A 20,839-nucleotide genomic window follows, 5' to 3' on the forward strand; every position below is an offset into this window, starting at 1 on the left:
TCCAAGAATGCTACGAGCCTAGAATCCAATGATTTGATTAGTTCTTCGTTTGGCCATAACTCGCATATCATTGGATCCGACCCCTTTATATCGTGTCCAGACTCTAAAGAGACGAGTCAAATGTGAGGCTCACCCTGATGCAAACGGACCCGACCCTGAATGCCATAATGATGATTTTTAAATGTTCCGATCTAATTTGGATCCATATCTTTTATATATTTAGCTAATCCGAATCCGATCCGTTTGCCGACGGTGCAAAAGAGGCGTTGGATCAGAAAGGCGGAGATAACGCAAATTCCACGTCAGACGATATGCACGTTTCCCTCTCCTCACTCTTTCCGGCGGCTGGAAACGATTGGAACGATGGGAGGAGGGACGATGACAACGACCGGAAGGGTCTTCGGCGTTGGAGTGGTGGGGTGGTCGTCGGTGATCCTGCTGGCGGAGAAGGCTTCGGTCGTCCGGAAACCGTCCCGGGCAGCCTCAGCGTCCGTCGCCTTCAGAGAAGATGGCGATTGGGGGAAGCTCATCACCTCCTTGCAGGGCAAGTCAGATCCATCTGTCGCGCGGAGATCGGCATGGGACTTGGATTTTTGGGAGTTCGCCGGTGCCGAGGGTGGTCTCTTTGAGCCGGAGATCCCGCCACCGAGGGTCGTCTTGGTGCCGCCACCAACGAGGGCGTGGGCCGTCGAGGCCATGGCCGATCTCAAGCAGAAGCTGCAGAAGTAAGGGACTTGTGGTCTAGGGTTTGTGATTTCGATCATTCAATTCCAGAGGATTTTCTTTAATTTTGGTTCTTATACATTAATCTCGCGAAAATTTGTGTTTGATAATGACTTTATGGAATGTCTAGATATTTTTTGAAAATTTAAAATTTGGTATCTTTGTATTTTCTTTATCTAGATATTTAGATTTTGAGAAATTTAGTTTTTTCTTGATTTTCGTTTGGAATAAATTGGGTTCAGCGTTAGGGTTAGGGTTAGGGTTAGGGTTGAGGAGATATTAGAATTTCCATTGCTTGTTTGTATTTGGTGGAAGTTTATTTTACTTTTTCTTTTCATTTTCTTCCACAACTAGAATTGTGCTATGGCCTGCATCAGTGACTCACCGTTACCCAAACGGATCTTGACCCGAAGTGGGCCTGCGTAGACCCAAAAACAAAACCAAATAAGAGATGAGCCTAATTAACCTCTCTCTTTCTCTCCCTCTCCCCTTTTAAAACAACATGCATTATTATCAAATAAAATTGTGTTGACAAGCACTTAATAATGATAAAGATTAAGGATGGTAAATCACAGAAATTTTTTGAACGACAAAACTATGTAGGAACAAACATTAAATAATGGTAAAGAAGGATGTTTAAACCAAAGATGATTTTTCCCTAAAAAAAATGCCAAAGCTTAAATAAAAGTAGAAGAAATAATGTCAACCAATGTTGTGAAAAGCATTGAGGCTTAGCGAAGCTCTCCACCAAAAACCAAAGTGATGCGAAGCCTCAAGGAGTAAAGTGTACGTCCCAATTAAAAAAAAAAAGCTTAAAAAACTTTAAAAAATATCTACAAATACAAATAAATAAAAGAAATGCTTTATTGATGAATCAACAACCAATAAAAAATAAAAAATCTCAAATAAGTACCAATAACATGTAAAAGTAATATTAAAGCAATCTATGTAAGTATATAAGAAATAAAATATGAGCATTCAATGAAAATTTAACAAAATCACTAACAATCATATAATGTGTAGAATGAATACAAAAGAGATCCAGCTAGCCTTTTTATGATCCAGATAACTTGAGTTTGTAGGCCACCTACTCTTGCCCCAAGACCTCAATTGGCCCAAAAAAAACTTGGGCTAAGTTTGTGATATCTGGTTCGTCTCACAGTTAGTTGCTTATGTGGGGCAACTTGAGCAACACCAAGTCTCCAACTTGATATTCCCTCCTCTTGTGATGTTTATCATGCTTTTTGTTTCATTCGATTTTGGGCATCCATGATGTTCCTCTTGAGCTTTTGCAAGAGTTGGTCTCTTGTAAGAGTAGGTCTTCGCACTTCCACCAATGTAGGTAGGTATAGTTGGTGGCCTTCTCTCATATAATGCTTCAAATGGAGTTATGTTAATTGCCAAATGGTAGGTTGAGTTGTAGGACCACTCAACCCATGGAAGTAACTTGACCCATTGCTTAGGTCTATCTCCAATGAAGGCACATAAGTAGGCCTCCAAGCATCTATTTAGCACCTCAGTTTGGCCATCCGTTTGAGGATGGTAGGTGGTGCTCATGGCTAGTTGGGTGCCTTGGAGTCTAAAGAACTAATCCCAAAATGCAGTCACAAATAGTGGGTCCTTGTTACTCATGATTGTATTTGGCATGCCATGGAACTTGAAGATATGCTCCATAAAGAGACCGACCACCTCCTTAGCCATATAGGGGTGCCGTTGTAACGATCCCAACTGACCCTCGTAAAAATAATGGATTTTTTTTTAAATAATTGCAAAAAACACTCCCAAGGATCTGGAGCACATCACAAATTTAATATACAAAACCACAAACTATTTCGTGCATTGAATCTGTTAAAAATGTAAATATATATATGTATATATACATATTTTTATATATATTTATGCATAACTAAGTTAGTAACTAGGGTTTAGATTTTTTTTATCTTTTAGTTTGTATTGAACTAGTCAACATGTTGACTAGTCAATACAAGAGAGTCGTTGGGAGCCCAACGACTCTCTATGAGTCTTCTCCTTTGTGTATAAATATAGGGCATAGCCCCCCACTCCATGTATTGATTTTTAGTGTGGATTACAATCAATAAAATCACTATTTTTTATCTTTTGTTCTTGAACCCATTTAATGGGTATTTGTGAGTGAACCCTTTTGTGGTTCTTTGAGTGTCCATTGTTGGTGATTTAGTGAACATCTTCGAAGAAACTCATTTTCTTACATGGTATCAGAGTGTGGTGATTAAGCTGAAATTGTTTTTGAAACATTAAGAAGCGTGCCACTACAATTTTGAAAGTGTTTAAGCTCTCTTGTAATTTATATTCGAAGTGCTCGTGATTTCCACCGTTACTCTCGTTCTTTTCTCTCTATTCTTTTCTTTTTTTCTTCACCCTTGTAAAAATGGATGACAATGATAATGTCACCATAAAACCCATTAAGCTCAATGATTCAAGCTATGTAACATGGGCTTCAATTATGAAGTACCTTATATGGGGAAAAAGGTTGTGGGGATTAGTGGATGAGATCAATCCGGAACCTAAACTAATCTTTACCAAAGTAGAAGGTGAGAAAGATATTCTTCTTAAGGAGGTTGAGAAAAATAAGGCAATAACCACTTATAAGAAAAAGTGGAAGAAATGGAGAATGAGACATGCCAAGATTGTCTTGGCTCATTAGTAGCGTCGACATTAAGAAGTGTTCAAGTCTTGCTAAATTTGAACATGCAGACAATGCATAGGATTATCTTAAGAGATTGTACTCTCTTAAAGATATTGCACATGTGTACAACTTACAAGATAAGGTACGAAACATAGTTTAAGGGGACAAAAACATTAGAGAATACTATAATAGTTTATCCGAATTATGGGAAGAGTTGGCTCTTCTTGAACCAAAGTGGCATTGTCCGGAAGACATAGAACTTCATCAAAATCAAATAGATACGGAACACTTTTTTCAATTTATTAATGGATTAAGATCGGAGTTTGAATCCACCAAATCCAAAGTCCCTTCGATAGAAGACATGATAGAAGAATTAAGTATGGAGGAAAATAGGCTTAAAAAGAGAATTTCTAAGAGTGATGATGACTCGATTCTAGCCGTATCTAAACCGGAAAACTATGTTCGTACCTATAAACCCCCACCCTATGAAAGGCCAAATGATGAGAAGCAAGATAATGATTATGAAAGAAATAAAGTTATTTGCTACCATTGTCGTGAATCGGGACATGTAAAAATATATTGTCCTAAATTGAAGAAACCTTATAAGAAGAAGGTTGCCTCTGTTGGACCTCCACCGGAGTCAAGTGAACCATCTATTGGAAACGTGTCCTTAACACAATTAGTGGAGACTCTTCAACTTTTACTCAAAGGAGCATCTTCATCCATTGGAGCCACGGTCTCTTCCTTCGACTTCTTCGATCCCTGTAAATCTCTTTGGCTTCTTGACTCAGGTACCTCTTTTCATATGACACCAAATAGTGATATGTTATTTGAATGTTGTAATTCAAGCATGTCAAATGTTTTCATCGCCGATGGAATATCTCTTGAGATAAAAGGAATAAAAAATTTGTTTTTTTTTTTTCAAAACTCAAAAAGATTTTGAATTCCAAAAATTAGATATATTCCCAAACTAAACTTAAATCTTTTATTTGTTTCTCAATTATCTAACCATGGATGTAATGTTTCCTTCTTTCGTGGTTGTCGAGTGCAAGATCGCCAGTCAGGGAAGCTGATTGGTGAAGGCCATAGAGAATGAGGCTTGTACTATATGAATTTTTTGAAAATACCCATTACAATGTTCAGAAATTGGATTTGGATCTATGGCATAAGAGACTTGGCCATCCTAGTATATTCAAGATCCATTTTTTTTAAAGATGATTTTTTTTTGTAATTTTGAAAATTTTACATATGAAAATTGTATTCTTGGTAAAATAAATAGATTACCATTTCAAAAAAGAACTTTTGTTTCTTCTCGACCACTTGAGTTAATACATTTGAACGTGTGGGGACCTGCACATGTTATATCAAAGGGTGATTTTATGTATTATGTAATTTTTGTAGATGATTTTACGAGACACACTTGGATTTATTTTCTTAAACATAAGTATGAAGTTTTCTCACATTTTCAAATATTTTTTAATTTAGTCAAAAATCAATTTAAGAATGATATTTTCATCTTTCGCACTAATTCAGGGAGAAATTTTTATCAAAAGAATTTAAAGATTACCTAGACCTATACGGTATTACACATCAAAAATCATGTCCTTATACCCCCCAACAAAATGGTTTAGTTGAAAGGATGCATATGCATATTATAGAAACAACAAAGACTTTACCTATTACAAATCAAGTACCTAAAGATTTTTGGGCTGAAGCTACATTACCTGCAGTTTATCTTATTAACAGAATACCATCCTCTTCCTTAAAAAATAAATCTTCTATTGAAAAACTTTTCAAACAAATCCCAAATTACTCTAGGTTAAGGATTTTTGGATGCAAGTGTTTTGTTTTTACTGACAAAAATGACAAGCTCTCTCCTCGTGCTATTCCTTGTGTATTTCTAGGATATGCAAATAATAAAAAAGGTTACAGATGTTTTGACTTTAAAACTAAAAGGTTATATGTTTGAAAGAATGCATTTTTTTTGCAAAAGGAAAGTTTTTTTGAAATCGAGAAAACTAAGAAAATAAATGAGTATTCTTTTTTATTCGATTTAATTCCAAAGATTGGTGATTGTGATGAAAGCCAAGAAGTTGAAAATAATTAGATAAGTGAACAATCATCTCATAAAGATCAAGATTGTATTCAATATTTCGGTAATTTAGAACATCCATGTGCTCTTGAAAAATATACTAATAATGAAAAAAGGGAGAGATACAAACTAGAAGGTCATCTAGAGTGTCAAAAATTCCTGAAAAATTTGTCCTATTAGTCATTTTCATCTAAGTATCAAGCCTACATTGCATTAATACATTCCTATATAGAACCTTCCAACTATGCCGAAACAAACGAACATCCTGAGTGGGTAGAAGCTATAAAAGTGAAATTAGATGCTTTAGAAAAGGTGCATACTTGGACTATTCAATACATTTCTCCATGAAAGAAGCTTATATGTTGTCGATGGGTGTATAAAGTTAAAACTAAGAGTGATGAAACTCTTGAAAGGTACAGAGTCAGATTAGCTGCCAAGGGATATTCCCAAGAGTATGGAATAGTCTATGAGGAAACCTTTGCTCCAGTTGCTAGAATGACCACATTTAGGACCTTAGTAGCTATTGCCTCTGTGAAGAATGACCTATATATCAAATGAATGTTAAAAATGTGTTTCTCAATGAAAGCTTGACTGACGAAGTTTATATGAAAATACCACTTGACATAGTTATCCCTAAAAGGAAAAGCTCTTCGCTTAGACAAGACCATGTTCGGTCTTAAACAAGCACCAAAGGCTTGGTATGACATGTTTAGTCATGTAACACCTCAAAAATTCAGGACTTGAAACTTTTTATAAAAAAGTTGAAAGCTTTGAAATCGATCATTTATCAAAGTTTAAAATAGAGGTTTAGCGAAAAATCATGTTTGAATTAGCAAGTCCCTGGATCTTGGGCGCATTACAGCGCAAACTTTCTCTCACAAATAGATTTGCAACTCAATATATTTATTGAAATAAAAAGAGTAAACAGAGGTTTGGTAACACAGTTTTAATAATTTAGAGTTTAATTAAAAGAGAGATTTTAAAGAAACTTTATACCAAATTTACCAAAATATCCTCAGGAGCAAACGTCAGAGAAAGAGTCTCATTTTGATCTCATCACGCCATCGTGTCATCGCAGTCAGAAACATTACCTGCCCATAAAATGAGTCAGTTTCACGAAAAACTGGTAGGTGTACAAGTGAGACAATATAGAACTGAAATAAGCAATTTAGAACAAGAGATAAGTTATATCAAGATGTGCAATAGACTATGCAAATGAATAAGTATTTATAATATGAACAATTAAGTATATAAACAAATAAAGGTTTTAAATGTGAGCAATTTACTATAAAATCAAGTGAGTTATCCACTATCACACCGTAACAATTTATTCCACATAAGACATACACAATTTCACGACAAACAAATACATTAATCATAAGGTGCAAACAATTACACAACAAACAGTTCTATTAATTACAAGACATAGGCAGTCCATCAACTCCCGTGATGGATGGTCAACGCTATTAAGTATGGGTTAAGCACCTATGCATTAAGCACCTAAAGAGTACTCTCTCTCTCTCTCTATATATATATAAACCCACTTTTTGTATTGATTTATATTTGCTACTTAAAAGCCTATCTAACAATCAAAATATCATAATGAAAGACATATAAACTATAGCAATTGGTCCATAAGCACTCAATAAATTTAGAAATCAAGCAAGGTCTACTCTCTCTCTCTCTCTCTATATATATATATTTATATATATAATGCAACAATCTAAATATCAAATTATTAGTTGTATCCTCAAGATATCTTAAGCTGGCTAGATGTTTTTTTTCATGATTATATTTTGATAAGTTTACAATTGACATTCATGAAGAGTGATCCATGTTCGTCCTTGGCATGACCAACTCTGCCCTAAAGATGAACAGAGCTATAGCTTTTGACAAAATTTTAATTACTTTGGATGGTATCATCATCTTTCTCAATAAATGCTAATATTGGTGCCAAGTTTGAAAATTGATCCTTATGAAAAGGGATTCATATTGTCTGTTTCAAAGCCAGTATTAGTTTATGGAAAAAAGACGTGTTTGAATGTTGATGAAAATAATTTTTGCTGGAAAAAAGACGTGTTGGACTTCAATAGCAGGATTTTCTGAATCTAAGTTGAACTTCTTCCTATGACCCACTCACCAAAAGATGCTCTGCATGATGATTTATTTCCCTCTTTTTAATCGTTGTCTATTTTAACAGAGTAGAGATACTGCAGTGGCAGCACAATCTTGTTCTACCAACTCCGCAGTTAGCCCATCGACGACTTTTTCTGCTGAGTGCTACCATTCTAGCTACCACATTTGGGCTCACACCCTTAGGAGTTCAGGCGCAGCAGGAGGAATCAAAGGATGGTAAAGATAAGGGCATCTTTGATGCAATCCAGTCATTCTTTGATCCGAATGAGAGGACAAAATCTGGGAAGGTTTTGCCAAAAAGTTACCTGAAGAGTGCACGGGAGGTTGTGAGAACTCTTAGGGAGTCATTGGAGGAAGAAACAGAAGACATTGCCAAGTTCAGGAAGTCTGCAGATGCTGCCAAGGAGTCTATCCGTGAGTACTTGTTTGGATGGGAAGGGAAGGATTTGGTTGCTAAGGAGGTATTATTATTTGTTCTTTCTTGCTCAGTCCATCTTTATATGGTTTCTATATTCTAATTCATGTTAAGGGTCACACTTCTATATGGGAAGAGGCTAAGATGAATTGAATATAACATTATCAACTAAAATAACAATGTTGCGACAAGAGAAAAATCAGAAAATGACAGACATATATAGAGCACCCTCATAGTTCTGCAAGTTTAACATTATATTAGGCATGTTTCCTAGGTGCTTCCTTGTGTCCTATTCAGCTTTTGTTTCATTCCATGTCCATCTTGATGTTACATTATGTTGTTTCCCTAACACTAATAGGATGTTTTGGAGCATCTATTTATCTAGGAGCTATGTCACATGGACTCGCTAAATAGGCCGCCACACCTGCGTTGACCTGATGCAGGTGCGGGTGCAGCACTCGGTGCGGTCAATAAACCCTGGGTATGGGCCACACCCAAAGTTGTGTTTGTACAAAATGGACTCGGTCAACTTTGATCGAGTCCATTTTGATCCGTTAACAAAAAAAAATTTTAGGGGTTGGGGTGGTGGTGGTGGGGTTTAGGGCACAACTCTGTAATGAAACACAAGTGCACAAGCGAGATGCCACAAAGGGCTATAAAGAGTGCACAATCACATAAGTAAGAAGCCACTAATGGGCAAGATACAAAGAGCCACAAAGGGTTAAGCACAATGCTCACAAGAGGAACAAGAACACATAAAAAATAAATAATGTATTGAGAAAATGCTTAGAAAAACATTGAATTCAAGTGAGGGGATCAACCCCGATATATACACTTTTGAGAGAGAGCATTGGGCCCTATGTCACATGGGTGCGGGTGCGGGTGCGGGTGCGGGTGCGGGGATTCGACACTTCCAAAAAACCTGGGTGCGGGGGTGCGGCAGGGGCAAAAATATAAAAAAAAATTATATATATATATATATATATAATTTTGAAGGTTTAACAATTTAACATTTAACAATAAACATTGTCATAAACTCATAATATGATTCATCATGCATGCAGTATATCAACCTAAATATCAAATTATCAATCAAATAAGTAAAGCAATTACATAAATCGACCTAAATATCAATCAAATAAGTATTGCATAAAAGAACTAAATTACATACCAAAGTATATCCTGATGAAGTAATGGATGCTAATAATTTTCTTCTTCATCATCAAATGCATCATTAGAAGGAATACTGGGCTCAGCTAAATCCATGTTTGTTACGTTGAATTCATGTTTTCCCTCGAAGTCACACTCTTCTGGGTTTACATCCCAAAATTTGGATGTTCCTTGTCTGCATTATAAACCCAATTTGAAAATGATAAATACAATACAAGTATATTTAAATAAAAACTAAGAAATAATCAAATAACTAAGAGAACAAATTAGTACCTGTATTCATCATTGCTTCACGAAAGTAATCGAAGATTTGAATGAACATATACTAAATCCTCTGCACGCTTGCTGGTGAGTTTGTTTCTCTTCATGTTGTGGATTTGAGAATATGTGCTCAAATTTCTTTCACAACAAGATGAACTAGCAGGCTGCGATAACAATCTTAATGCAAGACGTTGCAGAAGAGGTGTTTCTGATCCAAATGTTGACCACCATGTGATAGGATCTATATTATCTTCTTCTCTCGCGAATAATGCCGGTGCATATAATCTCGAAGATGAAAATTTTCCAAACTCTTGTGTGACTTGATGTAGAAGATATGCTTCTGGAAAAAGTCTTGTCATACACATATTTCTATGTCTTGATAGCTCTGGGTCTAAATTTGGAGGGACACGACCAATACCACCAGCCCGCCACTTATTTGCATAATATTTTGGATTAAGAGAATGTGCCATGCAATGCAAAGAAGTGTTACTCTTATCCCATCTTCTGACTAAAATTGAATGAATATGATTAAAAAAATCTGAATCATCCAATGCAGGATTTTTTTCTTCATGCATGAAAACTATAACTTGTATTTTTTCAATCATATTATCCCACATTTCATAAACTCTGTGAAGCATGAGCTCATCCTTATCAACGTCTCTTAACATTTTCCAAATAGGTTGCGTAAATTGAATGAAGTATACCACTCTGTCCCAAAACTCATCATCAAGAATGAATTTCTTAATTTCTTGAGCCTTTATATTATCATCAGCACGATAGAATATCCAATTTTAATCAGTCACCATGTTAATCAAAGCATTCTTCACTCTTTTAATCCTCATCATCATCACAATGATGGACGCAAAACGTGTTTCAGCGACCTTCAACAATTTCAAATCAGAATGCCTATTAAATATAGCATTAGCACGATGGTGGTTAACAAAAAAATTCCTAATGCTTTTGACATTTCTTTCTAAATCTTCAATCCATGAACATAAAGCATATGCTTGTGAATTTTCTTCTTCTTTGGGGTTGCATATGCTCTTTAGGGCTAGATTTAAGCTGTGTGCTACACAGGGAGTCCAAAAAATACGAGAGTACTCACTCTCCAAACTCAACGCTGCACTTTTACAAACTGGAGCGTTGTCTGTAATGATTTGTACCACTTTCTGATCACCCACTTCTTTTATCACTTCTATAAACAATCCCTTCAAATACTTTGCATTTTTATATTCCCGAGATGCATCAACTGCTTTCAAGAATATTGGGTCACTAAGCGAACAAGCAATGAAATTGATTAATGGACGCCTTTGAATATCTGTCCATCCATCAGACACAATGGAAAATCCATTTTGCTCCCATGAATATTTTTTAATTTCTAGCAACCTCTCCACATTTGCACTCTCTTCTGCAAGAAGTGTGGTTCGTATTTTTTCTGAACTTAGAGGCACATAACCACTCAAATTACAATTTGCCAAGGATGTTACTAAATCCTTCCAATAAGGATTTCTAGCCGCATTAAATGGGAGTGAACCAGAATAAAAATACCTCCCAACTTTTCTAGCCAATTCTTCTCTTCCATATGTATTGAATGCTGCTTGTATCGTTCTTCTACCTCCTACATTGACTTTTCTTTTTTTTTAGCATCTTCTTGGTTGCTTGCAAATGACACACTGACTGCAGAAGAATCGGCCATTGCCTTTCTCTTCTCATATTCTTCTTGTATTTTCTTGTATTGTCTTCGCATTGCCTCATCAACTTTTCTGCAAGCTGAAATGTCATGTCCTGGTATCTTCAACAAATGAGCCTTCACTCTTGTGTAAGACCCAACAAAATCTCTTTCGCAGAGCTTGCATCGAAATCTCTTGTTTCCACCACCTCCTTCTCCAGTTTTTGCAAGTTTATCTACATGTACCCATAGTGGCCCCACATCATCAATCCCACTGCAACTATCATCAAAACTAGCAGCAAATTTCACATGTTGGGATGAGGATGACGCAAGTCCTTTCCCTTTATCCGTCATTTTTATCCTGAAAACACAAAAAAAAATACATTACAATTTTCAAATCAATTCGAAAACACAGGGAGAAAGGGGGGCTCAGCCCCTCCCCTGCCAACCCAACAAGAGAGCGAGAGCGAGAGCGAGAGCGAGGGGGGCTCGACCCCTCCCCTGCTGAAAATAGAGGGAGCAGGGGGGGGGGGCTCAACCCCTACCCTGCCGACCCAAAAAAAAAACAGACGGGGGAGGGGCTCGGCCCCTCCCCTGCCGACCCAAAAAAAAAAACAGATGGGGGAGGGGCTCGGCCCCTCCCCTGTCGACCCCCCAAAAAAAAAACAGATGGGGGAGGGGCTCGGCCCCTCCCCTGTCGACCCAAAAAAAACAACAGATGGGGGAGGGGCTCGACCCCTCCCCTGTCGACCCCCAAAAAAAAAAAACAGATGGGGGAGGGGCTCAACCCCTCCCCTGTCGACCCAAAAAAAAACCAGATGGGGGAGGGGCACGACCCCTCCCCTGTCGACCCAAAAAAAAACCAGATGGGGGAGGGGCTCAGCCCCTCCCCTGTCGACCCAAAAAATAAAACAGATGGGGGAGGGGCTCGGCCCCTCCTCTGTCGACCCCCCAAAAAAAAAAACAGATGGGGGAGGGGCTCGGCCCCTCCCCTGTCGACCCAAAAAAAACAACAGATGGGGGAGGGGCTCGGCCCCTCCCCTGTCGACCCAAAAAAAAACAACAGATGGGGGAGGGGCTCAGCCCCTCCCCTGTCAACCCAAAAAAACCCCCTTCTGTGCCGAAAAACGAGGGAGCAGGGGGGGCTCACCCCCTCCCCTGCCGACCCAACAAGAGACCGACAGAGGGGGGGGGGTGCTCGGCCCCTCCCCTGCCGACCCAAGAAGAGAGTGAGAGAGGGTGCATACCTGCGAAAGGAGAGGAGGAGCCGAGAGGAGGAGCCTGGGAGGCGGAGCTGGGAGAGAGCTCGAGCTCAGGGGGAGAGAGAGAGGAGAGATTAGGGCAATTTTTTTTTTGCCCTAATCCTCCTTTTCATCGGGGAATTTTTTTTTACGCCCAAATCGTGGACAAAAATGACCCTGGGTGCATTGACCGCACCCAGGGTCGTGTTGACCGCACCCGGTGCCGCACCCGCACGCGCACCCGCGTCGCGTCAACGCGGGTGCGGCATATGTTTTGCCGAGTCCCTGTGACATAGATTGGGCCCAATAGAGTCGTTGGAAGCTCCCAATTGTCATAAATATGATTGTGGGATTGCCCCCAACGGTTCTATTGTTTTTTTACCATAGCGCCCATGATCTATTACAATAAAAAAAATAAATAATAAAAAACAAAAACTTCTCCCCTATTACATGCAGTAAAAAAGACTATATATATATGTTTATATACAATATATATATATATATACATTTTAACACCCTCCCTCAAACTTACGATGAGATCACCGAAAGTTTGTTAAGGAGAAAAATAAAACGAGGTGTAGGAAGAACTTTGGTAAAAGAATCTGCAAGCTGGTACTCTCATATGACGTACGGTAACTCAATAGTTCCTTTCAGATATTCATCACGTACGTAATGAGAGTCCATCTCAATGTGCTTTGTTCTTTCATGGAAGGTGTGGTTGCTCGCAATGTAAATTTTACTTTTGTTATCACAACACATCTTTAAAGGTTTGGAGATGGAAACTCCCATGTCCTAGAAAAGAGTCCTTAGACATACAAACTCTATTGTTGTCATAGCCATTGTTCAATATTCTGTTTTAGTTGAAAACAATGAGACTTTCTGCTGTTTCTTATACCTCCAAGAAATTAAAGAATTTTCTTAGAAAATACAAAAAACCAGTAGTTGATATTCTATCATTTGGATTACCACCTCAATCAGCATCAGTGTAAGCAGTTAAATCTAAAGATGAAGAGGAGGATAAGAAAAGCTCTTTTAAGATTGTGTTTTTAATATATCAAATAATCTTTATAACTGCCCCCATGTGCACTGTGGTGGGAGCTTGCTGGAACTGACTTGCTATATGGACCGCATGAGCGATATTAGGTCGGGTGATAGAAAAGTAGGTAAGAGATCCAATCAATTGGTGATAAGGAGTAGGATCTTCGAGCAGTATGACATCTTCAAGTCTTAATTTGACATTTATGACTTCTGAGGTGTTTACCTTATTTTCATTAGAAATCCCTAACCTTACACATATGTTAGCAGCCGATTTCATATGGGAGAAAATATATCCTCTGGGTGTATAGGCAACCACAATTTCTAAAAAATATCTCAAAAACCCCAAGTTAGACATATCAAATTTTTCTTTGAACCATTTAATTTCATTAACCCCTTTTTTGTCATTTCCTATAATGATCATATCAACATATAGTAGAAGTATCACAATATTAATACTTATTTTCTTGACAAAGAGAGCAGTGTCAGTATAACAAGAAATAAATCCCAATCCAGTCATAGCATTACTAAATTTAGCATACCAAGCCTTAGGAGGTTTGTTTAAGACCATACAAGGCCTTATTTAGCTTCAGAATTTTACCATTAATATCAATTTCCAGCGAGGGATCTATGTAAATTTCCTTATAAAGTTCTCCATTTAAAAATACATTCTTAACATCTAGTTGATAAATTGACCATTGTTGGATAGAGGCAATGGCAATTAAGGTTCAAACGATAGTCATTCTAGCCACATGGGCAAAGGTTTCCTCATAATCTACTCCATATCTTGCTTTATACCTTTCTAAAGACCCGCCACTTTTGGTCTTGACTTTAAACACCCGCCTACATCCTATAGGTTTCTTGCCTAGAAGAAGATCAACTATTTCTTAAGTGTTGGCTTTCCTAAGGGCATCAAGCTCCATTTCCATTGCTTCAATCCAATGAGTGTATTGTTTGACATTATTATAATAGGATGGTTCATAATAAGAGTGAAGAGTTATTAGACATACTCTAAAATTGGGAGAAAATGAATCATAAGATACAAGGAGCATTAGAGATTCAATTTGATATCCTAAGTTGGGATTCCTCTAATGGTATATTTTGAGAGAACTTGTCAAGAGCACATGAATGATCACCTTGTCCACACCGGGTATAAACATGCATATTATTAAAGGCATCACTTAAACTTTATTTTAATGACATAATCATCAACAACCAAGTGTTCATTACTAGAATCATCATTCAAACAAGGATAAAAAACATCATTAGTTTCATCGTGTCTTAGTAAGAGTTCAACTAAAAATGTATAGTCAACTTCCTCTTTAATTCCTTTGTTATCAAATCAATTTTCATTTTCTAGGAAGCTAACATCTTTAGAAACATAAAGTTCGTTCTTCTTTGGGTCAAAACAGCGATACCCTTTTTTATTTTTCCCATATCTCAAGAAAGCACATTCAATAGCTTTTGGAGATAGTTTATCATTTTTATGAGTAGGCACGTAATACTTACGGCCAAAGATTCTTAATCTTTTAAAATCGGGAGTCATTTTAAAAAGTTTTTCAAAGAAGATGAATGTATTCTATTTATTAAGTCGATTGAGGTTAAGACAGCTTCGACCCAAATTTTTTTTGAAATGTCCCTAGGAATGAGAAGAGTCCTTGCGGTTTCTATTATATGCCTATGTTTCCTTTCTGCTAACCTATTTTTGTTATGGTGTTCTAGGGCAAGTCCTTTGATAATAAATGTCATTTTGTTTCAAATAATTTTGAAAATCATTTCACATATATTTCCCTCCAGAATCAGACCTAAGAATAGATATGTTACTAAGAAATTGATTTTTAATCATTATATGAAATTCCTTAAAAAAGGAGAACACATCGAATTTAAAATTTAAAAAATAAATCCATGTGTATCTAGTGAAATCAACAAAAAAACATAATAGGAGTGACCGCCTTTCGATATGATCGGTGAAGGGCCCTATACATCCAAATGTACTAATTCAAAAAGATGAGTAGAAACAAAAGATATACGGGGAAAATGAATGACTTTCATTTTTTCAAAAATGCAATCTTTACAAGATATATCCTTTTTATTATAAATATTTTTCAAAAAAGAAAAGAGATGTATCTTCGAAAAACTAGGATTTCCAAGTTTCTTATGCCAAGTATCAATATTTTGTCTTGGACATAATTAAAAAATGACGGGTGGAAGAGTAAAAAAGTTCATTAAGTAAAGATCACCTCTCCTATGACCTTGCTCAATCAACTTTTTTGACTGGAGATCCGGAACTGTGCAATCCAGAGTTACCGGAAGCTTCTTAGATAGGTGGGAAGCCCACTTTCCAGAAACTCGCTTCGAAAGCACGATACTCCTTGGTTACGAAATTTGATGAGAAACTCGATTCCCCCACGCTTCTCTTATGCTTTCCATACACTTCATCTATTCTTTTTATATGTTCTCTTACCCAACTTTTCAACTTTTTTATGTGTTTTCTCTCTCTTCTTACCTACTTCCATGTGCTTTCTCTAAATTGGTAGTCACCATTTTTAGATTTTGTTAAAAATTTAATTCTTATACTAAAAAATTATGAAATTTAATATTAGTCACTTTTATTTTATTTTTTATTTGTGTTTCATTTTGATTCTCATTTAATTCTTATATATATTTTATTCCTCGCTTCTTATATATTTAAAAATGCATTGCTTTTCGCTTCTACTTCCCGTATCGTTTCCCGCTTTCGCTTCCTAGTCTGGCAACCTTGGTGAAATCTTTAGATGAGAAGGCGACTTTACATCCATGGTCGAAAATTTGAGAGACGGAGAAAATTCTTAAATTTAATTTTGGAACGACCCTTATTTTTTGAATAAGAAATTTTTGGGAAAATTTTGAATCAAGAATTCCAATACTATTTATTTTAAAGAGGTTCCATCGACAGTAGAGACATAAGATGAAATTAAGATAGTGCAAACTTCGGAAGGAGCATTCTCATGATGGATCATATGAAAGGACGCACTTGTGTATAGATTTCACATACCTGGATGAAACAAAGAAGATGCAATGGTGGCACCCAAAGCAGAGAATGATTTGATAAGTTGATGTAGTGCCTCCTATATTTGACTAAAAGTATCTTTAATATTTCCTACATTCTTGCTAGATTCTTCCTTTCTTGGGTGTGATTTCTCCAGCGGAAGCAACTTTGCCTTTAAGCTTTGGGCAAATCGGTTTAATATTTTTGATTCATTACAATAATGACAAATAACATCCTTCCTATATCCACTATTATAATTATTTTCCCTTACAAAGTGAGGGGGCTTATAAGCCCTTACATTGTTACCCGACCTAGTTGTGGTACTCGTAAAATTAAAAAAAAAGGGGGTTTTGGATCCAGGTTGGATTCGACCGGATCCGGGTCCAACCCCCTCATGCCTTTTTAAACACCCCCGCAGGGGGGGTTTCTTTAAACAGGAAACATAGAACCCCCTGCGCAAACCCGAGCAACCCCGACCCTTGCCGGTGCACCGGTACGCCTCGTCGGAGCCCCTCCTCACGCCGACGGTAGCCCCCCCCCCTGTTGATCTCCTGCGTCCCCCTTCTCTCTTCTCTCTAATCGCCGTCGGCCCTCCTGCCTCCCCCTTTCTCTCTTCTCTCTGATCGGCGCCGACCCTTCTGCCTCCTTGTTTCTTCTTCTTCCTCTGCTTTCTCAGAGGACAACAGTAGTCGACAACTGCTGTTGTGGCCGTTGGGTGCCGACCCGGTGGGGCGGCTGAAGCCGCCACCCCCCTTCCCCGCCTGTTGCCACCCGAGCTCTCTCTCTCTTTTGCCTCTCGTGGTTCATGGGACCCCCCGAAACCCTTGTCACCCCTGCGGAAGGCATATTTGCCTGCGAGTCATGCTATGCGTCGCTCCCCCTTTCCCCACTCTGAGTTCAGAATGGATGAAGGAGGAGCGGAGGATTAGCCTTTGGTGCATTTTGATGGGTGTCGTCAACTGAAATATTGTTGGCTTACGACACGATGCTATGAGGCAAGCTCCCGCCCTCTCTCGTTCACGGCTAAGGTACGACAAGAGGGCGCCGACCCTCCTGCCTCTTTTTCCCTCTTTCTTTGATTCAGGCAGGTCGGGCTCGACCTAATCGTTGAGCCCCCCCCTCCCCTCTCAACCGAACTGGGTCTCAACAGGCCCAACCCCTGTCGCACCGTGGGGTGCTGCCCGGTCAGGCCTGTCGCCCCCTTGCTGTCGTAGCATGGGGGCCAGGCTAGGCTGGGCTCAGCCTGATCACCGAGCCCACCCACCCCCACTGTCGGTCGGGCCTATCGCCTCTTGCTGTAGCAGCATGGGTGTCAGGCTAGGCTGGGCTTGGCGTAATCGGCGAGCCCCCCCTCCCTGCTCAGCCGAGCTGAGCCCCAACAGGGCCAGCCCTGCCTCTGGTACTGAGCTCAGCTCGGTCTGATCGACTCAAACTGGGTTCGAGTTTGACCCATGCAATGCAAGCGTTGTTTACTTCGTTAAATTAAAGTGGTTGCATCATTTTTTTCACAATAAGACAAAATATCTTTTAGCACACCACATCGGTGCAATGGACGCGACACGCGCACCAAGGCATGAGCCCTTGATAACCTACATTCAGAATCATCAGCGAATCTAACAAGCTCTGAGGTAGGAAAAAATTGCACACGAGGACAATGACAAAACACTTCTAACATATATATATATATATATATATATATATATATATATATATATATATATATGCTTTTAACTCAAGGATGCAGTTTTGTGTATCCTTGTCTATTTAATTTATGTTAATTACTTTGCCACCGCGTTGTTATGTGCACAGGGTACTGCTTACGTAATTTATTTAGCCGATGTACAGTTTCGTATATCGTGCACTGCTTACGTAATTTATTTAGCCGATGTACGATTTCATACATCGAGCACTGCTTACACAATTTACTTAACCAATGTGCGATTTCGTACACCGTGCACTCCTTACGCAATTTATTTAGCCGATATACAATTGCGTACATCATGCATTGCTTACGCAGTTTATTTAGCTCGATGTGTGGTTTCACACATCGAGTCTTTATGTCATTTACATTGTCGTTGCACTGTAATGTGCGCAGACTTATGTTTTAATATATATGTTGTATGCCACCGCACTGGAATGTGCACAGTCTTATGCTTTGATATATATATATATATATATATAGTATATATACATATATATAACTTTGTAAAGTACACAATTTTGCGTACTCCTGTGTACCTTGCATTACGCTTGCTTTTAAAGACGCAGATTTGCGCATGCTCGCCAAGTCTTTAAAGAAAAAGGGGATTTCATGCAAGATTCCAACACTTGTAATATTTGTGGTTTTGAATAACAAAAACAAATATCTAACGATTGCTTATTGACAACCAAGTCTTTTTCTGAACCTTGCGTAGCCCTAAGAGGTACGTACGATCTTTTGTTGTGATATCATAAAATGACTTGGATATCTCCGGCCAAGAGCACGAGATGTTAAAATTTTTTAAACAAAATTGGGTTTTTTTTTTGAGAAACCGATGCCCCTCTCATCGTAGCGGTACTATCAGACATGCAAGGCATGTTAGTACTACGATGATTGGACGAGAAGTTTATGGTAATCTCGTAACGTGCAAATGCACGATGACGGAAAGATAATCATATGAATGGTAATGATCACCTTCACAGGCAAGATGTTCGAGTTGGTTTGAAAGACCAAATCTTGTCGAATTAAATTAAAATAGTTACATCGTTTCTTTCGCAACATAATAATGTTGGGGTTTCTTTCTGAGAAACTGACACCCCTCTCATCGTAACGGTACTATCAGACATGCACGCCATGTTAATACTACGATGATTGGATGAGGGGTTTATGGTAACTTCGTAGCGTGTAAATACACAATGATGAAAGAGAAATTACATAAATAGTGATGATCACCTTCATGTCTTTGGTTCGGTCAAGAGAGATGATATGATAGTAAAAAACTCTGTTGGACAGGTTGTTAACAACTACACTCCTCGAGCAAATGACTTGGTGTTCCCAGTCATCGGAGTTAGGGGGCTGAGCTACAAAAATTATCCTAGGTGGTAGGTCCCAATGATTTCTCCATAAGTATGGATACATCCCCTTGAACAAGTGGCCTCTGAGGAATTCTCTCTCAATCATAGGTCGTTCCCTTAAGAGCAGATTTAGCTAGTTGTCCAGGGTATCAAAATACATAGAATAACAAACCCGAGCAATCTCAGTTGTTTTTATGTTTCTCCTGTGCGTACTCTCATGACAATTAATATCGAAACAATGCTATCATGTTCATTTTACTTATGTTAAACTGCATATCATGTAACGACCCCAACTCATACCCCTTGAAAATGTGGATTTTTTTTTTCATTTTTTTTATTTTTATACAAATGCGAAAATATTTCCAGAGATCCGGGGCCTTTACGGTTCTACTCTCAATTGGATAACCACACACACTACAATAGAGCTTACACTTATCATCCATACCAAACCATTATTCATTTATTTGAAAGAAAGAATGTTTAAGCAATAATTGCAAGAGACATATCAAAGTTATTTAAATGACATAAAAGTATATAACGAAAAACTGAGCCACACTGTCCCTTTGTGAACCGTCTAGCAAGAATGTGACACTCGTAACTCTCTCAGAAACCAGTCGCTTCACTGATCACCTGCAGCTACAAAAAACCATAGAAGTAGGGTGTCAAAACCGAAATCCTGAGCACAGGTACTTCTAATGAAACAAGTGGGCATAACGAATACAAATAAGATTTCATGCAATCATTTAAAGCAAAACAATTATGACAACTTTATAATTTCAATTAAGCATTTATGCAACAACGAATAATTTCTAAGCACGAAAAATCATTAAGTAATAGCATGAATCACAATTCAAATAAGCTAGACATTTAGCATGCATTATAAATTAAACCTCATGCATTCACCATCATGTAACGATTAAGGGAACATGTAAAATATGCATGTTCTAATGCTTAGCAGGAATATGCGTGATTTATGTGCAATGCATGAACATTTCATTATCTTTCATTTAAGTTTTCCTTTCCATTTGCATGCCCTATTAAATACATACAATTTAAGTTCCTCTTTTTAATTACCGTTGCCCGCGGATACACCAAACGAGTAAAATCCCCGATGTCAAATTAGGTTCCTAGGGTAGCTTAACACACAATTTGTATTTTATTACTGGGTTCCAAACTTAGCTCTCGACCGATATCAGGAAATAACACCATCCATCAGAGCATTAAAAAATATCTAATGTCAGGGACACCTGAAACATCAACATCCACAAGTGCCACTTTTCTTGGTATACCAAAACAACAACTGTGTCTACACACCACCCCCAGGCAAAGTGACACTCTCCCTAAAACCGT

The 20,839-nt window shown here is 38.1% G+C and overlaps 1 protein-coding gene across 2 annotated transcripts in view; it reads left to right on the forward strand.

Moving 5' to 3' along the window:
* Positions 1-309: 309 nt before the first annotated feature.
* The window catches only part of LPA19 (photosystem II 11 kDa protein-like protein), a 47,723-nt gene continuing 27,193 nt past the window's right edge, over positions 310-20,839 (forward strand). The window contains exons 1-2 of one of the 2 annotated variants that reach the window (XM_089982328.1): positions 310-725; positions 7,681-8,077. In XM_089982328.1, coding sequence (XP_089838454.1) covers positions 364-725; positions 7,681-8,077 — 759 coding nt within the window. In that variant the 5' untranslated portion in view covers positions 310-363. The remainder of the gene's footprint in view (positions 726-7,680; positions 8,078-20,839) is intronic. The other variant, XM_089982329.1, reaches the window with a different exon arrangement.

Source organism: Nuphar pumila, chromosome 12, assembly GCF_984573655.1.
Source record: "Nuphar pumila chromosome 12, dmNupPumi1.hap1.1, whole genome shotgun sequence".
Taxonomy (NCBI): Eukaryota; Viridiplantae; Streptophyta; class Magnoliopsida; order Nymphaeales; family Nymphaeaceae; genus Nuphar; species Nuphar pumila.